Below are 17,968 nucleotides of genomic sequence, written 5' to 3' on the forward strand. Positions count from 1 at the left end.
AAAGTGGTATGATACTGCTTTAAATGCAGACGTTATATAATTAGTTTTAAATCTTTTGGTTTAGAAGCCATCTAAGCATTAAGCAGTAGAGAAATTATAAATTTGACATACACATATAATGATGACGACGACAACAACATTGTCAGGGGGAGTGACCACAACCCACCCACCCATAGTTTGACAGGAGACAGAGGGACTGAGGTTTTATGAAGAGGGTTGCTATATTTTCAGGGCAGTACTGTTGTACATGTTGGCAGCCAGAAACTCAACATGTGAAGTTGCCTTCCCCATCAGCACTTATCATGCAGCACTGGATGTTCTTGGGGGCGTGGGGCGGGGCATGGAGTGGCAACCAGAAATTCTAGCATGTACCTAGTCCATGAAGAGCTTATGCTCTGTTTCTCCAGGACATTAGTTAATTGGCTTGAAATAAGCAATTAAGGGAGCCCTGGAGTAATTGATTTTTTGCTGCACAGACTGCTCATTACCGCAGAAGATGCTGGCTGTTCACGCAGCTATCTCCCCCCACCACCACCAACAAAGCAGGGACACAGCTGCCTCTGGGGTGGGAACAGCTGTTAAAACAGGAACTGTGCCTAGGTCTCCTTGTGCAGTCTTTATTGTTTATGCAGCAGACATCCTTTTCCAAGGCAGCATTCATGGCCAGCCTCAGTTGGAGCATTGATATGCCAGAGATCCTTTTCAAAGGGTTAAACACAACCACTTCTGAGAACACAATTGCCCTATTTAGATAGCATATACAGGTGAAACTCAAAAAATTAGAACATTGTGGAAAAGTCCATTTATGTAAGCAATTGTTTTCATTAGCTACTGGAGTTTAATATATGAGATAGACTCATGACATGCAAAGCGAGATATGTCAAGCCTTTGCTTGTTATAATTGTGATGATTATGGCGTGCAGCTGATGAAAACCCCAAAGTTGAAATTGTTAATTTGGGGTTCTCATCAGCTGTACACCATAATCATCACAATTATAACAAATAAAGGCTTAACATATCTCGCTTTGCATGTCATGAGTCTATCTCATATATTAGTTTTACCTTTTAAGTTGAATTACTGAAAGAAATGAACCTTTCCACGATATTCTAGTTTCACCTGTATATACTGCCCATCATGGAGATCTGGCTGTGTGTGTGTGTGTGTGTGTTAAAAAGGAGGGTGCCGCGGCTCTTCCCTTTTAGATCTCAGAAGCCCTCCGAGACCTTTTTTTGGGGTCGCGAAGCCTTGCGAACCCCCTTTTTCCCCCTTCGACGAGTGCGCTCCCCGGGAGCTCCAGAGACGCGCGACCGGATGCTAGTTGTGGTTTTTTTTATATCTCATGGCCATGAACACATTCAGTGGCTGATTTCTGCAAATCAAGCTGTTCTTAAAGGAACAGGTGCAAGTCAGGCCACCTCACCCCCACCTCACCCCGATCAGCTGGACATGCTGGAAGTTCTCTTTGCAAACAGATACAAGCAATCTACCTACATTCCATTTGAACAGAGTTAGAGGAACAGAACAGAAGCCCGGGTAAGGTGCAAAAGTGGGAATGAGGCCGCAGAATCTAGTAGTCTCTGACCAGGAGGCCCAACTCCTTCAGGTGGGTTCTCCGACTCAAATCATTTTAAAGCACTGTGGACACAAGGACTGGCTGATTTCACAGGATAGTTGTGAGGATAAAAGCTGCAGGGGACAAGCCCCATAAGCTCGTCAATTTCTTGGAGAAATCAAGTGGGGTGGTTCTTTTCTTTAGATGATAATCTTTGTTGGCCAACAGCATTAAAGCCCAATGAGGCGTCGCATTTTTAAAGCAGTCTTTTCCAACATATTTATTTAACAAGCAGATTCAGGATAAGAATTTCCATGGTCACTGATCAAAAGGGAAATGTTAAATATAACAAAATCTTCACCGCCACATGTTCAGCTTCAAGGTCCAGCTGACCTCGAGCATATTTGCATGACAAACAGGCCGATGGCGTTATCTAGGACTCCTTGGGGCTCAGCTGTAGAACCTGTTTTCAGTATTAAGGCCTGGAACATGTAAAGCAATATTAAAGACTCTTCTGACTCCGCTCCTATGCCTTTAGCTCCATGGCAAACGGGGATATTCACTGGTCCAGTGGGCCAGATCCTTATCTCCCCTAGCCTTCAAGGGACCAAATTCGATAGGTAGGTGGGTGGGCTACCCACCTGTCAAACGCCTGATGTCACAATTACATCACGTGATGATTGCTCAGGGCTTTGAAGCACTGCTTATCTTCAGGCTCAAGATAGGCAGTGACTTCAAACCTGCTTTCTACAAGGACTGGCTGTGTGAATCTGGATCTCACAGCCGTTCCAGCAATGCCTCTGCCTGCCCCACAACTGACATAGCAAATGGGGTCAGGTGTGGGACAGGCGGGTTTGGTTTGGGGGAAACGGCCTTTGCAGGCCATAATTGGGTTGTGGGCCAGAGGTCCCTTCCTCCTGCCCTACATGGGAACATAAAAGTACTGGAAAAGCTTGAGCTGTTGCCTTTCTGCCTGCTAAACAATTGTCAGAGACAGGTGTGGAAACCTGCTGTGTGTGTGTGGAGAAGAATCCCCTTCATCCTTGGGGCATATCTGGATTTGTTAAGTCTTTAAAAGTGCCACAGGGCTCTTACTGTTTTGGCTACGACAGATAAAAACGTAGTCGCTATCCTGCGGACGTTCTGTCTTTTTGAAAGGATGGCTTGAGTAAAATCAACACTGGAGCTGCAGCTGTTCTGATCAGCCCACCTTATCAACTAACCACTGAAGTCATCTTGCTGACTCCCAACTAGTCTTCCGAGCCAGGATTCAGCTCTCTGTGGCTCTTCTGTGCGTATCCAAGTTCAGCTCCACCACTAAGCACCAGGTTGATGCCCGTGCAGAAGGTGGCCTCAGAGGCCAGGTACAGAGCAGCTGCCGCACACTCCGCTGGGGTCCCCATCCGCCCCAAAAGCTGCAAATACAGTTGAGAGGGAAATTAGTGCCTTATATTATGAGTGTGCGCAGCCCATTCCTCTAACCTGGTGCTTTTACTTCATACTCTTAGCGTTCAGTTAAAAGAAGACACAAGTTTCTAGCCCCTGAGACCCAGTTAAAAAGACACCAAAACAGCACACAAACAAGTTTCTAGTCCATAAATCTATGAGATCTCAGAAGTTAAAAGGTGAGGCTGAGAAGTTGATTAGTGAGACGTCAAATGCTTTGCACGACACTTTGGCTTTTCCCATAACTAAACAGAAAAATTGGCAGCTACGCCAGGGGTGGGAGGTCTTCGGCCTGCCACAGGTTGCTGAACTACAACTCCCATCAGCCCCAGCAAGCATGGCCAATGGCTAAGGATGATGAGAGTGGTAGTTTAGCAACACCTGGAGGGCGACAGGTTCCTGACACCTGATCCATGCAGAAATAGCTCATATATGCAAATGTCATTAATTTGCACACTATAGGGAGGTTGCAGAATCAGGGCTTCCTTGGTGCAGAGGTCTGGCTGTATTCCCCCCACCCCACCCCCCAGTGTTGGCTACACAGCCCCACCTTGTATGTCAGATGGAATCTTTCCTCTCTAAGCTGCACCAGGCCTGTTTTCCCCACAATGCACTTGCCTGAGCATCTATGCCTTCCTGGATCGTTGCTTTTGGGTCAACTGTCTGGCTTGCAAGCTTCTCCCACATAGGAGTCCAGATATTGCCAGGTGAGATGCTGGAATTCAAATAGTTGGGGGTTTCTTTTTAAAAAAGAGAGGGGGGGTGGAGGGGTGGAAAGCAAGGAAAACAGAGCAGATCCATTTCAAAATTAGTGAGGAAAGGTGTCCCCTCTTTGTTATTTCCAGAAGCAGAGACTCCCATATCGACTTTAAATTTGATTCACAGAGGGGCAGTGGTTAGAGTATCCGATTAGGACCTGGAAGACCAGGGTTCAAATCCCCACACAGCCATGAAGCTTGCTAGGTGTCCTTGGGCCTAGCAGATCTGAACCACCCCGATCCCTAAAGCAGGGCTTCCCAAACTTGGGTCTCCGGCTGTTTTTGGACTACACTTCCCATCATCCCTAGCTAGCAGGACCAGTGGTCAGGCATGATGGAAATTGTAGTCCAAAAACAGCCGGAGACCCAAGTTTGGGAAACCCTCCTCCCTAAAGTCTTGAGGAAGGTAACATTTAATCATTAACAGACGTGCTTACGTATATTTGTTTCAATAACAAGATGCTAGAAAATTACAACACTTTTTCCTCCCAAACAGAGAGCTATGCAAGGTAATTTCGGCGGAGACTTTACTAGGTCACTTAAGAGCTCTGGGGGTGGGGTACCTTTTTCACCCTGAGGGCCATATTCCTTTCTGTGCAACCTTCCCAGGGCCACATGCCAGCAATGGGCAAAAGCGGGCAGAGTAACTAATTAAAATTTTGCAGTCGCCACTTCTCAACCTAACCTACCTCACAGGGTTGTTGTGAGAATAAAATGGGGAGGGGGGGAACCATGTACACCACCTTGAGCTCCTTGGAAGACAAGGGTGGTATATAAGGTAATTTATAATTATAATTCACAGTGATATCTTATGCTTGGATGCTAGTGTCCTGCCGTTATCCACGATTTCCTGGTCAAGCCACCTGCCAGTTCAGATGTGAAGTTAGGATATATTTTGCCCCAATGTGTGCATCACATCGCACTTGCTAACACTGAACCGCATTTGCCCATTCACCAAGTCCGGAGGGATCCTTTCAAAACTTCGTGCAAAATACTTTTGGAGCTCCTCTACGCTTCCCATACTTTTGTTTGAAAAGGTGTCCAAACAAACACCCTGCACACATGGCAGGAGGAAAGCTGATGGCCCGGAAGGTCTCGTGCACAACACAGCTTCACTGCCAGCTGCCACTACATTACCTGTTGACTCGGACGCCATATTTGCTCTCGTCAATGGCCATTGCTTTTGTCATTGCTGTAACAGCACCCTGCAAAGTCAGAGGCATTAATAGGGAGGGTTACCAACGGACCAGAGGGAAGGGGGAAATGACACAGCCTCTGACAGCATCTTGCTGTACAGAAAACAATCTGAAGCTTTTCTTGGCATGTAAATTGACAACGTCCCTTGCGTTCCTCTGGCAAATGGTATGAGAGAAGGAGTCAATAATTAAAAGTTGGCAACCCAAATAACAGGCCAGTGTTTTCTTACCGCTTTGCCCCCATCTTTGGTGACTTTTTTATTTTAATGATGTTACAAATAAGTAATCACACCGATTTACATCACTTGCAAGAGGCTAATCCAGGCATAGGCAAATTCAGCCATCCAGATGTTTTGGGACTACAACTCCCATCATCCCTAGCTAACAGGACCAGTGGTCAGGGATGATGGGAATTGTAGTCTCAAACATCTGGAGGGCTGAGTTTGCCTATGCCTGGAATCCAAAACTGAATAGGCTGAAAGATGGAAGTGTCTTTAGTTAAATTATGGAGTTCTGGTTTTTGTTTTTGTTTTTTAAAAACACCACCACCTGCACTGGCCATTTGTGTTACAGGCCATTTGTGGTGTAATAAATCTAGTTTATTTGTTTTGGCCATAGTAAACACACACACACACACACACACTGGTTTAGACAGAATTGCCAACTGATGGGGTAGGGGAAGCTGACTCGCTCCTGTGTCATTAAACAGCAGCTGGATATGCGGAAATCAGAAAGTGGATTTTCAATGGCATAAAGACAGGCACCATCGTTTGGGATTATCCCTTGTGATTAAGAGCACAGAAGCAGATGCTTGTAAAGAAAAGTTGGCAGCCCAATCTTTACAACAAGAAGGGGAGGGTGGGAAGGGTGGGCACCTGAATCCAAGTTCTCGGTGTTGCTCTGGATTACCTTGGTTGCAACATATGGCACCGCATACTTCTGTCCGATGAGACCAACAAGGCTGGCAATGTTGATGATGTTCCCTTTCGTTTTGCGGAGGTGAGGCAAGGCGGTCTGCTCACAAGAGGAAAGATCCCGACAGATGAAGCTGCCTTGAATGGAGCCAGACCATTGCTCCATCTAGCACAGTATTGTCTACTCCAGAAGTGGCTCAGTCGGGGCCCACCCTTAACCCAAACATGCATTTAGGAACCCACTTCTGAATTGTTCTCATTGTGTGTTTGTTTGGTGGTAAGTTGCAACCCACTTTAGATCATCTTAGATCCCCACTTTGTAGAGTCCATGACCCACCAGTTGAAGATTAATGCTCTTGACTCCAGGAGCAGCCAATGTGACCTACAGATTTTGTGGACTCAGCCCAGCAAGCATGGCCAACAGGCAGGGACGATGGGAGTTGTAGTCCATTGACATCTGGAGGACACTATTGGTCTCCTACGATTGAAGGGCTTTCCCAGGAGGCCTACCCAACATTACCAGGCAGAGGGCCTTCTTGGTATTGGCGCCCGCCCTGTGGAATGCCCTCCCATCAGATGTCAAGGAAATATACACTACAGTGGTACCTCGGGTTAAGAACTTAATTCGTTCCAGAGGTCCGTTCTTAACCTGAAGCACCACTTTAGCTAATGGGGCCTCCTGCTGTCGCTACGCCGCCAGAGCACAATTTCTGTTCTCATCCTGAAGCAAAGTTCTTAACCTAAAGCGTTATTTCTGGGTTAGTGGAGTATGTAACCTGAAGTGTATGTAATCTGAGGTACCACTGTACCAGTATCTTACTTTTAGAACAAAATCGAAAATTCTTTCTAGTAGCACCTTAGAGACCAACTGAGTTTGTTCCTGGTATGAGCTTTCGTGTGCATGCACACTTCTTCAGATACACTGAAACAGAAGTCACCAGATCCTTAAATATAGTGGGGGAGTGGGGAGGGGTATTACTCAGAAGGGTGGTGGGAATGGGTGATAGGCTGATAAGTGTGGAAAACCTGTTGACGACTCTAAACGGCTGCAATTAGTCTTGCAGGGAAATGCAAGGGGTGAGATGGCTAAAGATGGCTTTGTTATGTATAATGAGATAAGAATCCAATGTCTTTGTTCAAACCAGGTTTCTCCATGGTTTTAAGTTTGGTGATTAGTTGCACTTTTAGAAGACATATGAAGGTGGCCCTGTTTAGGGAAGTTTTTAATGTTTGATGTTTTATCGTGTTTTTAATATTCTGTTGGGAGCTGCTCAGAGTGGCTGGGGAAACCCAGCCAGATGGGCAGGGTACAAAAATAATAAATTGTTTATTACTGGTATTATTATTATTATTATTATTGTTATTATTATTATTATTTTAACAGGAGAGGCCAGGGATTAATCCTGGTTCCTTTGAGAGTTGTTTAACCATCAACCCCTCTTCCCAGGGAGCTCTGGGAACTGCAGGAAGGGAATATGAGTCTCCTAACAACTCTCAGCACCTGTAACAATTTACAGTTCCCATAATTCTTTGGGGGAAGCCATGACTGTCTAAAGTGGCATCACAGGGCTTTAAATGTATGGTGGTGAAATGTCCCTAGTTGGTTCCATGTGTCCCTGCCTTCTACCCCTACCAGTCCTAAGAAGCACAGCCACCGCTAGATAGAGAGGCAGGGATATAAAAAGACAAGATTTCATGCAAGGGGGAAAGAGAGACACCCCCCCCCAAAAAAAACATCTCTGTGATTTTAAAACATTCAGTACAGATAATTCTCAGCCAGGTGGACCAATGGCCTGGCTTGGTATAAAGGCAGTATCCCAAGTACAAAATTGGAATCGCTCACCTTAGCAGCTAAGAAGCAGCTCACCACATTGAGGTCCATGAGGCTGCGAAACTCCTGTGCAGACACGTCGTCTATTGTTTGGTCAGGAGGATCTGTTTGCGAGAAGACTCAACATTCATTGTCGTCCCTAAACCATCTTAGAGGGGATGTAAATATTACAGATCCGACGTCAGTTATGAAAATGAGAGTTGGGTGTTCCCCCCACCCACCCAATGAAAAGTATCCTAATTAGTTTTGCTTCCTTTCCAATAAGGGCTTAGGGTTTTTCTCCTTGACATAAAAGGCACAACACCTGCAAGGATATTCATGGGGCAGAGTGCGATCCCAGAAAAGAAAGGCAGCTGGTGTAGCAGAGCAGCAAGGAGACAAAAAGCTCCCATAGGCTCAACCCTCCTCATTCCTTTCCAAGAGCAGCCTTAAGGAAGCAACTCCTTCCCTCCCTCTCTCTCTCAACCTCAGTCCTCTATCTGCAAAATGGGGATAATAGTAAGCCTTAGAGCTGATGGAATAACTCATATGAAGTGCTTAGAATGCCCTATACCAGGGAAGGGCCGTGCATTCACTCAGCGGTAATCTGTTGGGAGGCCAGAGTCGGTGAAAAGCTGGGCAATCACCCCCTTTTCCCCCTGTACCTCCTCTACTCTCTCTTTCTGCTATCCTGTTGCCAGGGGTCTGAATGCATTGTTTGCTTTGCCCCCCCCCCTTCCCACTTGTTTTGGCTTCCCTTCCCACGTCTCCCTGCCCCCTACATCTCAACAGGTGTCCACCAACTTTCATGAAAACAGCCCACAAGTTCTCCTCCCCTGTCCTAAACTCTCAAAGAAACACAGACATTCACCGTGATTGGTTTTCTCTTCGGTTTTGTAAACAGACAACCACAAAGCTGTGGTCTATCTTCCGAGGTACCTACTCCTCATGGCCGTTTTGTTGTCGTTGATTAATCAAAGGAGGCCCCACCTCCCAGGAGACAACCATCCTGATTCTTCCCAAGCCCCCAAAATTTTGGAAACAACTCACGGCTTCCAGCATTGTTCACCAGGCAGTCAAGCTGTCCGTAAAGTTCTACGGTCACAGAAACCAAAGTCTGCAAGGAGGGGCATGGATATAATTGCAGCGGGAAAGGGAACAACAACAAAAAAAAATCTACAATTGTAGAACATTCAGTTACTTGAACGAGAGTGAGGAGCTATGCCACTATAGCCTAAAAATATCATAGCTGTGTAGAGTAATATCTATAGATAATGAAACACATAGATGTTTAAAATCAGAGATCATCAACTAAAGGTTATGGCTTTACTGTTACATCGCGTTGGGTCACTTTGGTGAGGAAAGCACTTAGCAAATAACAGGGAAATTATTCTGAATCTGTGGGGAAAGGTCAGACACAGACAGCAAGAGGAATGCCCCCAAAGGCAGAAAATTTAAATAACAGAGAGCTGGAATTTGGGGGAAGGGCTTTCGCAACCTGTCCAGCAAAAGGAAAAGCTGGTCTTGGAGGTGCCTGAGAAACTCCCCCAATTTAATACTCTTCTTCTGCCACAGTTTCAGCTCACCTTAATGTCTGTTTCACGGAGGACATCGCAGACCTCAAAGCGACCTTCCCCAGGCCCTGCAGAATCATTCAGCTCCTTTTCAATAACTTTTCCCCTTTCCCCTGCAGGAAAATATAAAAGCCCAGTCACAACTAGCAGAGTTACTGTGGCCTTCTGAGGAGCAGAAGGAGACACACGCAGAACAAAGTTATCCCCAGCCAGTGGACCCACAAAGCACTATGATGCCACTTCAAACTGCCACGGCTTCTCCCAAAGCATCCTGAGAAACATTATTTGTTATGGGTGCCAAGAGTTGTTAGGAGACGCCCCGCCCCCCCATTCCCCTCTATTGAATATTCAGGAAAAGTCAGAAGCCCCCTCCCAGAGCTACAATTCCCAGAGCTCCCTGAGAAGAGGGACTAAGTGTCAAACCGCTCTGGAAACTGTAGCTCTGTGATGGAACCAGGGGTCTCCTAAGGACTCTCAGTGGCTGGTGTTGCAACTGGTCCAGGCTGGAACAAGAGCAAAGAAAGGCTGCCCTAGTGACATGTTGTTGTTTAGTCGTTTAGTCGTGTCCGACTCTTTGGGACCCCATGGACCAGAGCATGCCAGGCACTCCTGTCTTACACTGCCTCCTGCACTTTGGTCAGACTCATGTTGGTAGGTTCGAGAACACTGTCCAACCATCTTGTCCTCTGTTGTCCCCTTCTCCTTGTGCCCTCCATCTTTCCCAACATCAGGGTCTTTTCCAGGGAGTCTTCTCTTCTCATGAGGTGGCCAAAGTTCTGGAGCCTCAGCTTCAGGATCTGTCCTTCCAGTGAGCACTCAGGGCTGATTTCCTTCAGAATGGATAGGTTTGATCTTCTTGCAGTCCACGGGACTCTCAAGGGTCTCCTTCAGCACCATAATTCATGACCCAGGTTTAAATCCTCTCACAAAAAGGTCACCTCACAAGTTGCTAGTTCTCATGACCAAACACACACCTTTTTTCCTAAATGAAGAAAATGTCCAGGAGGAAAGAAAGAGAGTGGGGCTGTATATTGTCACTTGAAGTGCAGTGTGTATGTTTGCTTTTGCAGCAAGTACACAGGCCAGGGGTTAGTTGCCCCCTTTTCCTGGCAGGGCTCTTTAGATATTTTGACACCTATTGACAGACAGAAATTAAAAGGTGCAGCCTCATCACTGCATCTTTTATAAACCTGCACCTGTAGAATATCTACCTCTGCCACGAAACTGGACTGTTTTTCCAGCCATGCTTTTCGTTCTCAACTTTCTTGGGACATTTTGCTGCCCTCTGCTGTTTTAACCTTGCATATCTCCTTTGCTTTAGCCAAACTACCGTAATTTGGATATATTGGGAGGGAGAGAGTGAGGGGGCCCTTTAACAATGAGTAGGGGTAATGAAAGATCTCCAGGCCTCACCTTCAGATCCTGGGGCACAGAAGACTACTTTGGCTCCATGGCGAACTGGGAAGGAAAGTTAGGGGAAGAAATGAATGCAAGATAAAATATCCCAGAGGCCCACTTCTCAGACATGCACGCAACTCACTTGCTCAGGAGCATAGAAAGCACCCTAGAGTCAGACCCTTGGTCCATTGTCTACACCAGAGGTTCTCAAACTTTCTTCTCTGGGCCAGACTTACAGAATAAAAATTTGTTCATGCCTCACCAATTTTTTAATTGATAAGAAATAATTGGATAACAAAAAGAAAAAACAACTAGCAGCGCATGATTTATAACATAGAACAAAATACTTTAGGACATGGGGCATCCAGAAAGTATAAAACAATGCAGCTCCATAAAAACATGACTCATCCTCAAAATATAATTATAAACAAACCTCTTTTACATGTACCTTAAGTATGTATAATACAAACCTAATGAGAGGTGTGAGCTTGCTTTTGCCGGGTAATCTTCTCATTTATATCAGGTCTAATTTGAGACAAACTCTCATCTCCTCATCAAGATGAAGAAATCTTTCTCTTTTCTGATCTATCAAATTTGTCAGAGTTGAAAATCCCTGTCGCAACAATATGTTGTGGAGAACTGTAGATGTGTAGCCAATGCCCTTGAAGAGAGACTATTTTTGGTCGTGTACACAAAAAATAATATTTTGATACTATACTATACTATACTATACAGTTGTACCTTGGTTTTCAAACAGCTTAGTTCTGGAATTTGAATGCCACAAACCCGGAAGTAGGTGTTCCAGTTTGAGAACTTTGCTTCGGAAGCCAAATGTCCAGTGTGGCTTCCACAGGTTTCAACTGGCTGCAGGACGCTCCTGCAGCCAATCAGAAGCTGCACCTTGGTTTCTGAACGTTTCTGAAGTTGAACGGACTTCCGGAACACATTCTGTTTGAAAGCCAAGGTACGACTGTACTATACTATGCTATGCCATACTATACTATAGTATACTGAAATGTTTAAATGTATCTTTGTCCTTGCATCTTCCTGCCACACTTGCCATCCTCTCCTGTCACACCCTTTGAGAACCACTGGCCTACACCAGCTGACAGACAGGGGTCTTTCCAAGCCTGAGCTGGGATGACAGAAATCGAACCCGGGACCTTCCGCATGCATCACTAACGCCTTTGAGTGCTGCACAACTGATGACTGCCAGTGAAACATATGAACCTATTTGGAACTCAGATTCCTGTCTTTCTGCATTCTGTCAGAGACTCCCTGCCTTTAGTGACAAGCCGATATTCAACATACGCCGCTCCCCCCCCCAAAAGGGATGCAAAAGAGGGTCACAGTTGCACGCCTACCTGTCAGAAACTCTTAATTTAATTACACCTTTTGTTCCCTGTTTGCATTCCACCCTTACTTCTCCTCCAGCAAAAGCCTACCGATCAAAGATATAATTTCAAGCACCTGATGAAAGAGACTGTAGTCCATGTTGATGCCATGATGAATCTTCCAGTCTTTCAGGTGCCACAAGATTCATGTTTTCAGGTCAGCAAAGCCAGCTTTGCTTATGCTTCCTAGGCAATCAGAGCCAAATTATCCTTTTGTGGCTGCTCAACCTGTCTTAGACTTCAGATTAAGGCTAACGCCTTACCATCCAACCCCATAGGGCAGGCATCCCCAGACTCGGCCCTCCAGATGTTTTGGGACTACAATTCCCATCATCCCTGACCACTGGTCCTGTTAGCTAGGGATGATGGGAGTTGTAGTCCCACAACAGCTCTGGCCATTAACAGTGGCGACTTACGGGTGGAAAATCGCCAATTAAAGCTACATATGTACAGAAATCCTACCAGAAAAAAAGATGTCCACCTTGCTCTTTGAAATATGCGTATTTTGTCAGCCCAACATGTGAGAGGGCAAAATTAGGAGGAAGACTCTCTACCTAAAGCCACAAAGGCAGAACTCTGTGCCTTTAACACAGGGGTGGAGAGGCTCCCACCACCCCCCACCACCAGCAATGACCAGGGATAATGGAAACTGTAGTTCTGTGACATCTTGGGGGGCGGGGGCTAAAGATTCCTCTTTTCCACTTTAAGAGCTTCACAGCAGAGAGAAATTCAGCATGCCCTGCATTTCCTGAGACTGAAATTGCTTCAACAACACATTTCCCTTTCCGGCACCTCCCCATTTCTGAAAAAGAAGAGCTTGTGTCCGGACACCAGTTCCTGTTTTCAGTTCAAGGGCTCAGCACTGACCCATGCAGTAAAAAACAACAACAACAACAACAACAACAACAACAACAATAACAACAATACAGAGAAGGGCCAGTCAGTTCAGAGTGCTTCTGAGGCATCTTAAAAGTCTCATCAAAATGTATTGTGGCATAAGCTGCTGTGTGCTAGAAGCCTTTTGGATGCAGGGTGTGCCCACGACAGCAATAAATCCGATGGTCTTTACAAACACATTGGTCCATCTACCTCAGTATTGTCCACACTGACTGGCAGCAGCTGTCCAAGGATTCAGGCAGGGGTCTCTCTCTCCCAGCCTTGGAAATGCTGGGAATTGAAGCTAGGAAATGTTCTTTGCCCTGCCTCAACTATGTCCAAAAACTTTCGATTTTGCAATAACGCCAACATCGCCTCTGAGCTCATGCAGAGCACACTCCTATTAGAAGCAACTTTATCCAGTCCCTCCCCGATCTCAACACATACAGACTGGGGGACAAGGTTTCCAGATCGGTCTTCCTGGCATATTTGAACCCCGGCACTTATTTGTAGAAACTCCTTTGCCCCCAACCCCCAACCCCACCGGTTCCCTCCACCCTCACCAAATTCTCTCACGATGCCTTCGCCAATACCCCGGGTGCCCCCCGTTACTATGACGACCTTGCCCAGGTACCGCAGCCCAGTTGCCATTCCAGATGTTGTCGCGGCTCCTCCAAATCACGAACATCCAGCTGATCTTTGGACGCGGAGGTTGCAACATGTGGTTTCGCCCATTGCGCATGCTCTGTGTCTCCGGGCATGCTGGGAAATGCAGTCCTTGCTCCTGCGTTTTGTTTTCGTATTCGGTGCGGCCCGATCCTGCGCATGCTTACTCAAACTCCTAAATAAACGTGCATTTCCGGGGGGTGGCGGGGCGTTTAAGGTTGCAATCCTATGAAAATAGAGAGCTAGGACTGCAATCTACCAGGGTACTCTACACAAAAGTAAGCTCCATTGAATTCAGTGGGGCTTACTCCCAGGTAAGTGCAATTAGGGTTGCAAGTGCAAATGACTGCACTTTGGAACAAGCAGGCGTAAAATCCAGGTTCACTGTCCACGGTTGTGATTCTAAACAACATTTTTTACTTCCAAGCACAGTGCCGGATTTACTTATAACCTAACAATAAATTGCCGCATAGCATGTATTCAACACAAAAAACAGCGACAATTTGTTGTTGACAAAGGACAGCTGGACATATAAAGGGCCCCATTACCTTCAGTAGCTTAGGACCTCATCAAACCTAAATCCGGCCCTGCTTCCAAGTAAACGTGGACAGGGTCAGGTGGCATCTTGTTTAGTAGAATATACAATAATGTATCTTTTTTTTTCCAGGTTTATTATTATGGATGTAGAGGGCGGTAGTTAGTGGATTCATACTGGACCATCCATATATCAATCCATTTTTCTTTTCTATCCCTTACCTTTTCTCCTATTCTATTCTTTTTTTAAATTATGGGACGCTTCACAGATTGGTGTGTCATCCTTGCGCAGGGGCTAGGCTAATCTAGTGAGCATCTGTTTTCTTTTCCTCACCTTTTCTCCAAGGAGCTGAAGGTGGTTGGTTCCCCGCTTGCCTATTTCATCCTCACAACAACCTTGTGAGGTGGGCTAGGCTTAGAAGCAGGGACTGGCCCAAGGTCACTCAGTGAGTTTCAATGGCTGAAGCGGGAGGGGCACTCTTCTGCTATAGCATAGCAGAAGCAAGACCGAAAAAGACAACAAAAAGCAGGCGGCTTGCCTTATGGAAAATTACAGGATATCAACTGGTTAAGTTTTGCAGGCGCAAATGCCTAACTGCCCCATTACATCCTGAGCAGTTTTGTGGTTGAAACACACCCTCTAATGGCCTGCTTCCTTCGCCCCTCTGACGCACCAAATGGCTGACCTGAGCACCGTCTGGTATGCCAGGTTAAAGAGGTGCTTAGCTCTGCTGCTTGTTTTCAGTCGCAGTACCAGGATTTTTAATGGAAAAGGAGCACCCAAAAGTTCCCTGCAGGACCCCCTCCTCCTGCCCCTTAACAGATCAGTGTTGCAGGTGCCTCCTCAGGGTGTGGCCATTGGCTGTGCTCTCTGGGAGTTGTGGCTCTGCTATACCTGGAGGGCCTGCAGTTTCAACAATCCATAAAAACTAAGCCCAGGGATGCTGGGAGTTGTAGTCCATCTGGAGGGGCCACAGGTTCCCCATCCCTGCCCTGCACCCGCCACTCCTCTGCGTTTACATTATCGCTCAAAGTGAATTTCAGCATGGTAGCATAAAGACAGGGCCTTGGAATAAGTATGTCAGGCAGACTCTGGGATGTATATCATGTTAATCTTTTATTGAGTATACAAACTGGAATCATTCACACGTGGGGAGCAGGCAGCCGCTCGTATTAAAGGGAGGTGGAAGCTGCCTCCTCCAGGGGAGAAGCAAGTCTTCGTAGAGGGAATCCTCGCCGCCCTCCCAAGCGCTGAGATGCAGCAGTTGCCTTGGCAGACGTGCAGGCGGGTGTGACTGCAGGGATTCCTTGTTCAAGCTGCATGGCTCCTTCGTCCCCGGGGCAGGCCCAGGATCGTGGCGTTTTGCTTTCGCAGTCCTGGTTTTAGGGTTCCGCTTGTTAATTCGCCATGCCAGAGTCTCCATCCAGGAACGTTAGGGATTGCATTTCTTGCTGGGGCTACAACCCTGGCAGCAGAGCTGGTGTTGGGGCCAGGGCACCTTGGCAGAGCAATGGACGTGCCCACCAGGGCTACGATTCACCTGTTAACCCACCGAGCAGCGCCCTGCATTGGCAGGGCACCTTATCTGGGGACCTCAGCAACTGAAATCCCCCGTCCCCCTTCCAAATTCTGCAGCAGCCAGTGTCCTTCTCCCCACTGTTTCTCCTCTGATACAACCCCTCTTCTTCCCTTGCAGTTTCCCCTCCCACCCCACTACCTCGCCCAATCCACTCTCTCTTTCTCTCTGAGCTGTCTCTCTCTCTCTCTCTGCCTATCCAGCAAGCAATTTTGTCCCTGCCTAGCTTTGTGCAGCCCACATTGCCACACTTACCTAACCCTTCCCTGTTTAGGTTGCCAAATCCTGGCTGCCCTGGCATAAAAGTGAGGGCCTCGTTTTAAGCAGGCATTTTTCAACCTTCATACGACACCCCCTGCGTTGGCTTGGATAGGCATTCCACGGTGCCTCCCTCTCACATGTATTTGTGGAAGGCCAATCCTTCCACAAATACATGAGAAGAGCCTGGCTGGATGAGGCCAGTGGCCCAGCCAGTTGAGCATCCTGTTCTCACAGTGGCCAACCGGAAGCCTGTGAATGACACAGCGCTCCCCTCTCCTGTGTTTTCCAGCCATTGGCATTCAGAAGCATTACTGTCTCTGACTGCGGAGGCAAAGCTTAGCCGTCATGGCTGGTAGCCATAAATAAGATAGCTGTCTCCTCTATGAATCTGCCTGATCCTCTTTTAAAGCTATTCACATTCTGCTTTCCCTTCTGTTCCCCTAATGTACACATTCCAACAACAGACACCTTTATTTCTCCCCACCCAACATTGTACAATTCTAGGAACTTGAATCACGCAGAGGCAGAGGATGCATTCACTATTGGGGGGGGGAGAGGATCGCTGGCACTTGCTTTTTCTTAAAAAATAAAACCCTGACCCAATATACAATCTAAGGGCCTGGGAACATTAGAAAAGCATCTTACAGACAACCAGGGCAAAGGAAACCCTGAACACCTGCCATTAAGGAGGGCCTCCTGTGAAAACGTAGCCTAATAAATGATGGAAAACCTTATTTCCCTAGATGCATGAACCTGCTGTGCTTGCCACTCGCCTTCAGGGGGAGCTGTTCTGCCTGCCCCGATGTTCACCTTGCTCAAGACCTTGCCCACCCCCAAACTCGGCCCTCCAACTGTTTTTAGGACTACAATTCCCATCATCCCTGACCACTGGTCCTGTTAGCTAGGGATCATGGGAGTTGTAGTCCCAAAACAGCTGGAGGGCTGAGTTTGGGGGTGCCTGCTCTAAATTCACTGGCCTTTTGCAAAAGGCAAAAGCACTGCACAGGCTTTTACGTAGCCCCTTCTCTGATCGCCTGTGGCAATTACTAAACACCTCCAGGCAAGTAGGAAAGGTAAATTGGGAAGAAAAGAGAGTTGGTTGTCTTTCTCTCAAGATGACAATCTGTGTGCACAGGCGTTTGTGAGCAAGAACCCTAAACCATCTTTGTAGGCCAGTAACATCTGAAGTTCTTAAGTTGCAGAGCTGAATTTGCATGGAGCAAGGCACTCTAGCCGTACTGGGTGCCTCAGGGAATGGGCTTGGGTGGATGTGAATCTGTGGGAGCTATAGGAGCCCACTCCTAGGAGCCATGGGGGTTCCAGCCCCCACAATAAAATATTTGAGGGGACCAGGCCCCAACGAAGTTGATTGCCATTCCCATTCAAATGGTGTGAGCATTGCATTGTGTGACCTATCATGTGGGGCAGGGCTTACCTGGGCCCCACAATATTTTATTCAAGTTGGCTCCCCTGATGGGAGCAAACAGGGTGTCAAGATGGGCATGAACGGATATGGCTGCCTGAGTGTGTGTTTCCTATCATAAACTAGCAGTTATGCATTTGTAAGCGCAGATGATTCATTTCTTTAGGGGGGGGGGGAAATCTTCCCCCGGCCTTCTCCCTGGGAAAGGGCTAAATAAATATCTGCACCCGCCACGTCCTAGAGTAGCGTTCCCCAAACTGATGCCCTCCAGCTGTTTAGTAGGACTACAATTCCCATCTACCCCAGCATGCTGCTGGGGCGGATGGGAGCTGTAGTCCAGAACAGCATTAAGGGAAGCATCTCTGCCACCGACTCCATTGTAGAGACCTGGGCGAGTAGCTCGACCTCAGGCACGGTCTGCTGAGGCAAACTGGGAACAACTGAGAACTCTGCCTCGGGGATTTGAATTCAGGACCCCCATATCCCGGCTGTGCTTCCAGTCATGCCATTGTATAAGTCCCCCACCACTCTCATCCTGCAAAGATTGTTGGAGGAGACGAGTGCAATGAACTTGCTGAAGATACTCTC

General features: G+C 47.0%; 1 protein-coding gene across 4 annotated transcripts; it reads right to left on the minus strand.

The window, feature by feature from the left end:
* Positions 1-2,648: 2,648 nt before the first annotated feature.
* On the minus strand, positions 2,649-13,702 carry HSD17B14 (hydroxysteroid 17-beta dehydrogenase 14). 4 transcript variants are annotated; one of them, XM_033170114.1, is made up of 9 exons: positions 13,554-13,702; positions 10,665-10,709; positions 9,264-9,364; positions 8,728-8,794; positions 7,711-7,802; positions 5,863-5,967; positions 4,895-4,962; positions 3,618-3,714; positions 2,649-2,968 (listed from the first exon to the last, which is right to left on the minus strand). In XM_033170114.1, exons 1-9 carry the CDS (start codon positions 13,678-13,680, stop codon positions 2,804-2,806), a joined length of 867 nt encoding a protein of 288 aa, XP_033026005.1. In that variant the 5' UTR covers positions 13,681-13,702; the 3' UTR covers positions 2,649-2,803. The 4 variants fall into 4 exon arrangements, with proteins under 4 accessions (XP_033026005.1, XP_033026006.1, XP_033026007.1 ...); XM_033170115.1 differs by having other exon boundaries at positions 13,541-13,676; XM_033170116.1 differs by having other exon boundaries at positions 13,483-13,661.
* Between the last annotated feature and the right edge of the window lie 4,266 nt (positions 13,703-17,968).

Source organism: Lacerta agilis, chromosome 14 (assembly GCF_009819535.1).
Source record: "Lacerta agilis isolate rLacAgi1 chromosome 14, rLacAgi1.pri, whole genome shotgun sequence".
Classification (NCBI taxonomy): Eukaryota; Metazoa; Chordata; class Lepidosauria; order Squamata; family Lacertidae; genus Lacerta; species Lacerta agilis.

Excerpts from the sequence above, each read along its gene's own strand:
- HSD17B14 (XM_033170114.1), bottom strand. The coding sequence starts at position 13,680 with ATGCCCGGAGACACAGAGCATGCGCAATGGGCGAAACCACATGTTGCA. Across the intron at positions 7,803-8,727 it reads GGTGAACAATGCTGGAAGCC|ATCCTCCTGACCAAACAATA; the intron begins GTGAGTTGTTTC and ends TCTCGCAAACAG. Across the intron at positions 5,968-7,710 it reads GCTGCTTCTTAGCTGCTAAG|ACCGCCTTGCCTCACCTCCG; the intron begins GTGAGCGATTCC and ends TCTTGTGAGCAG.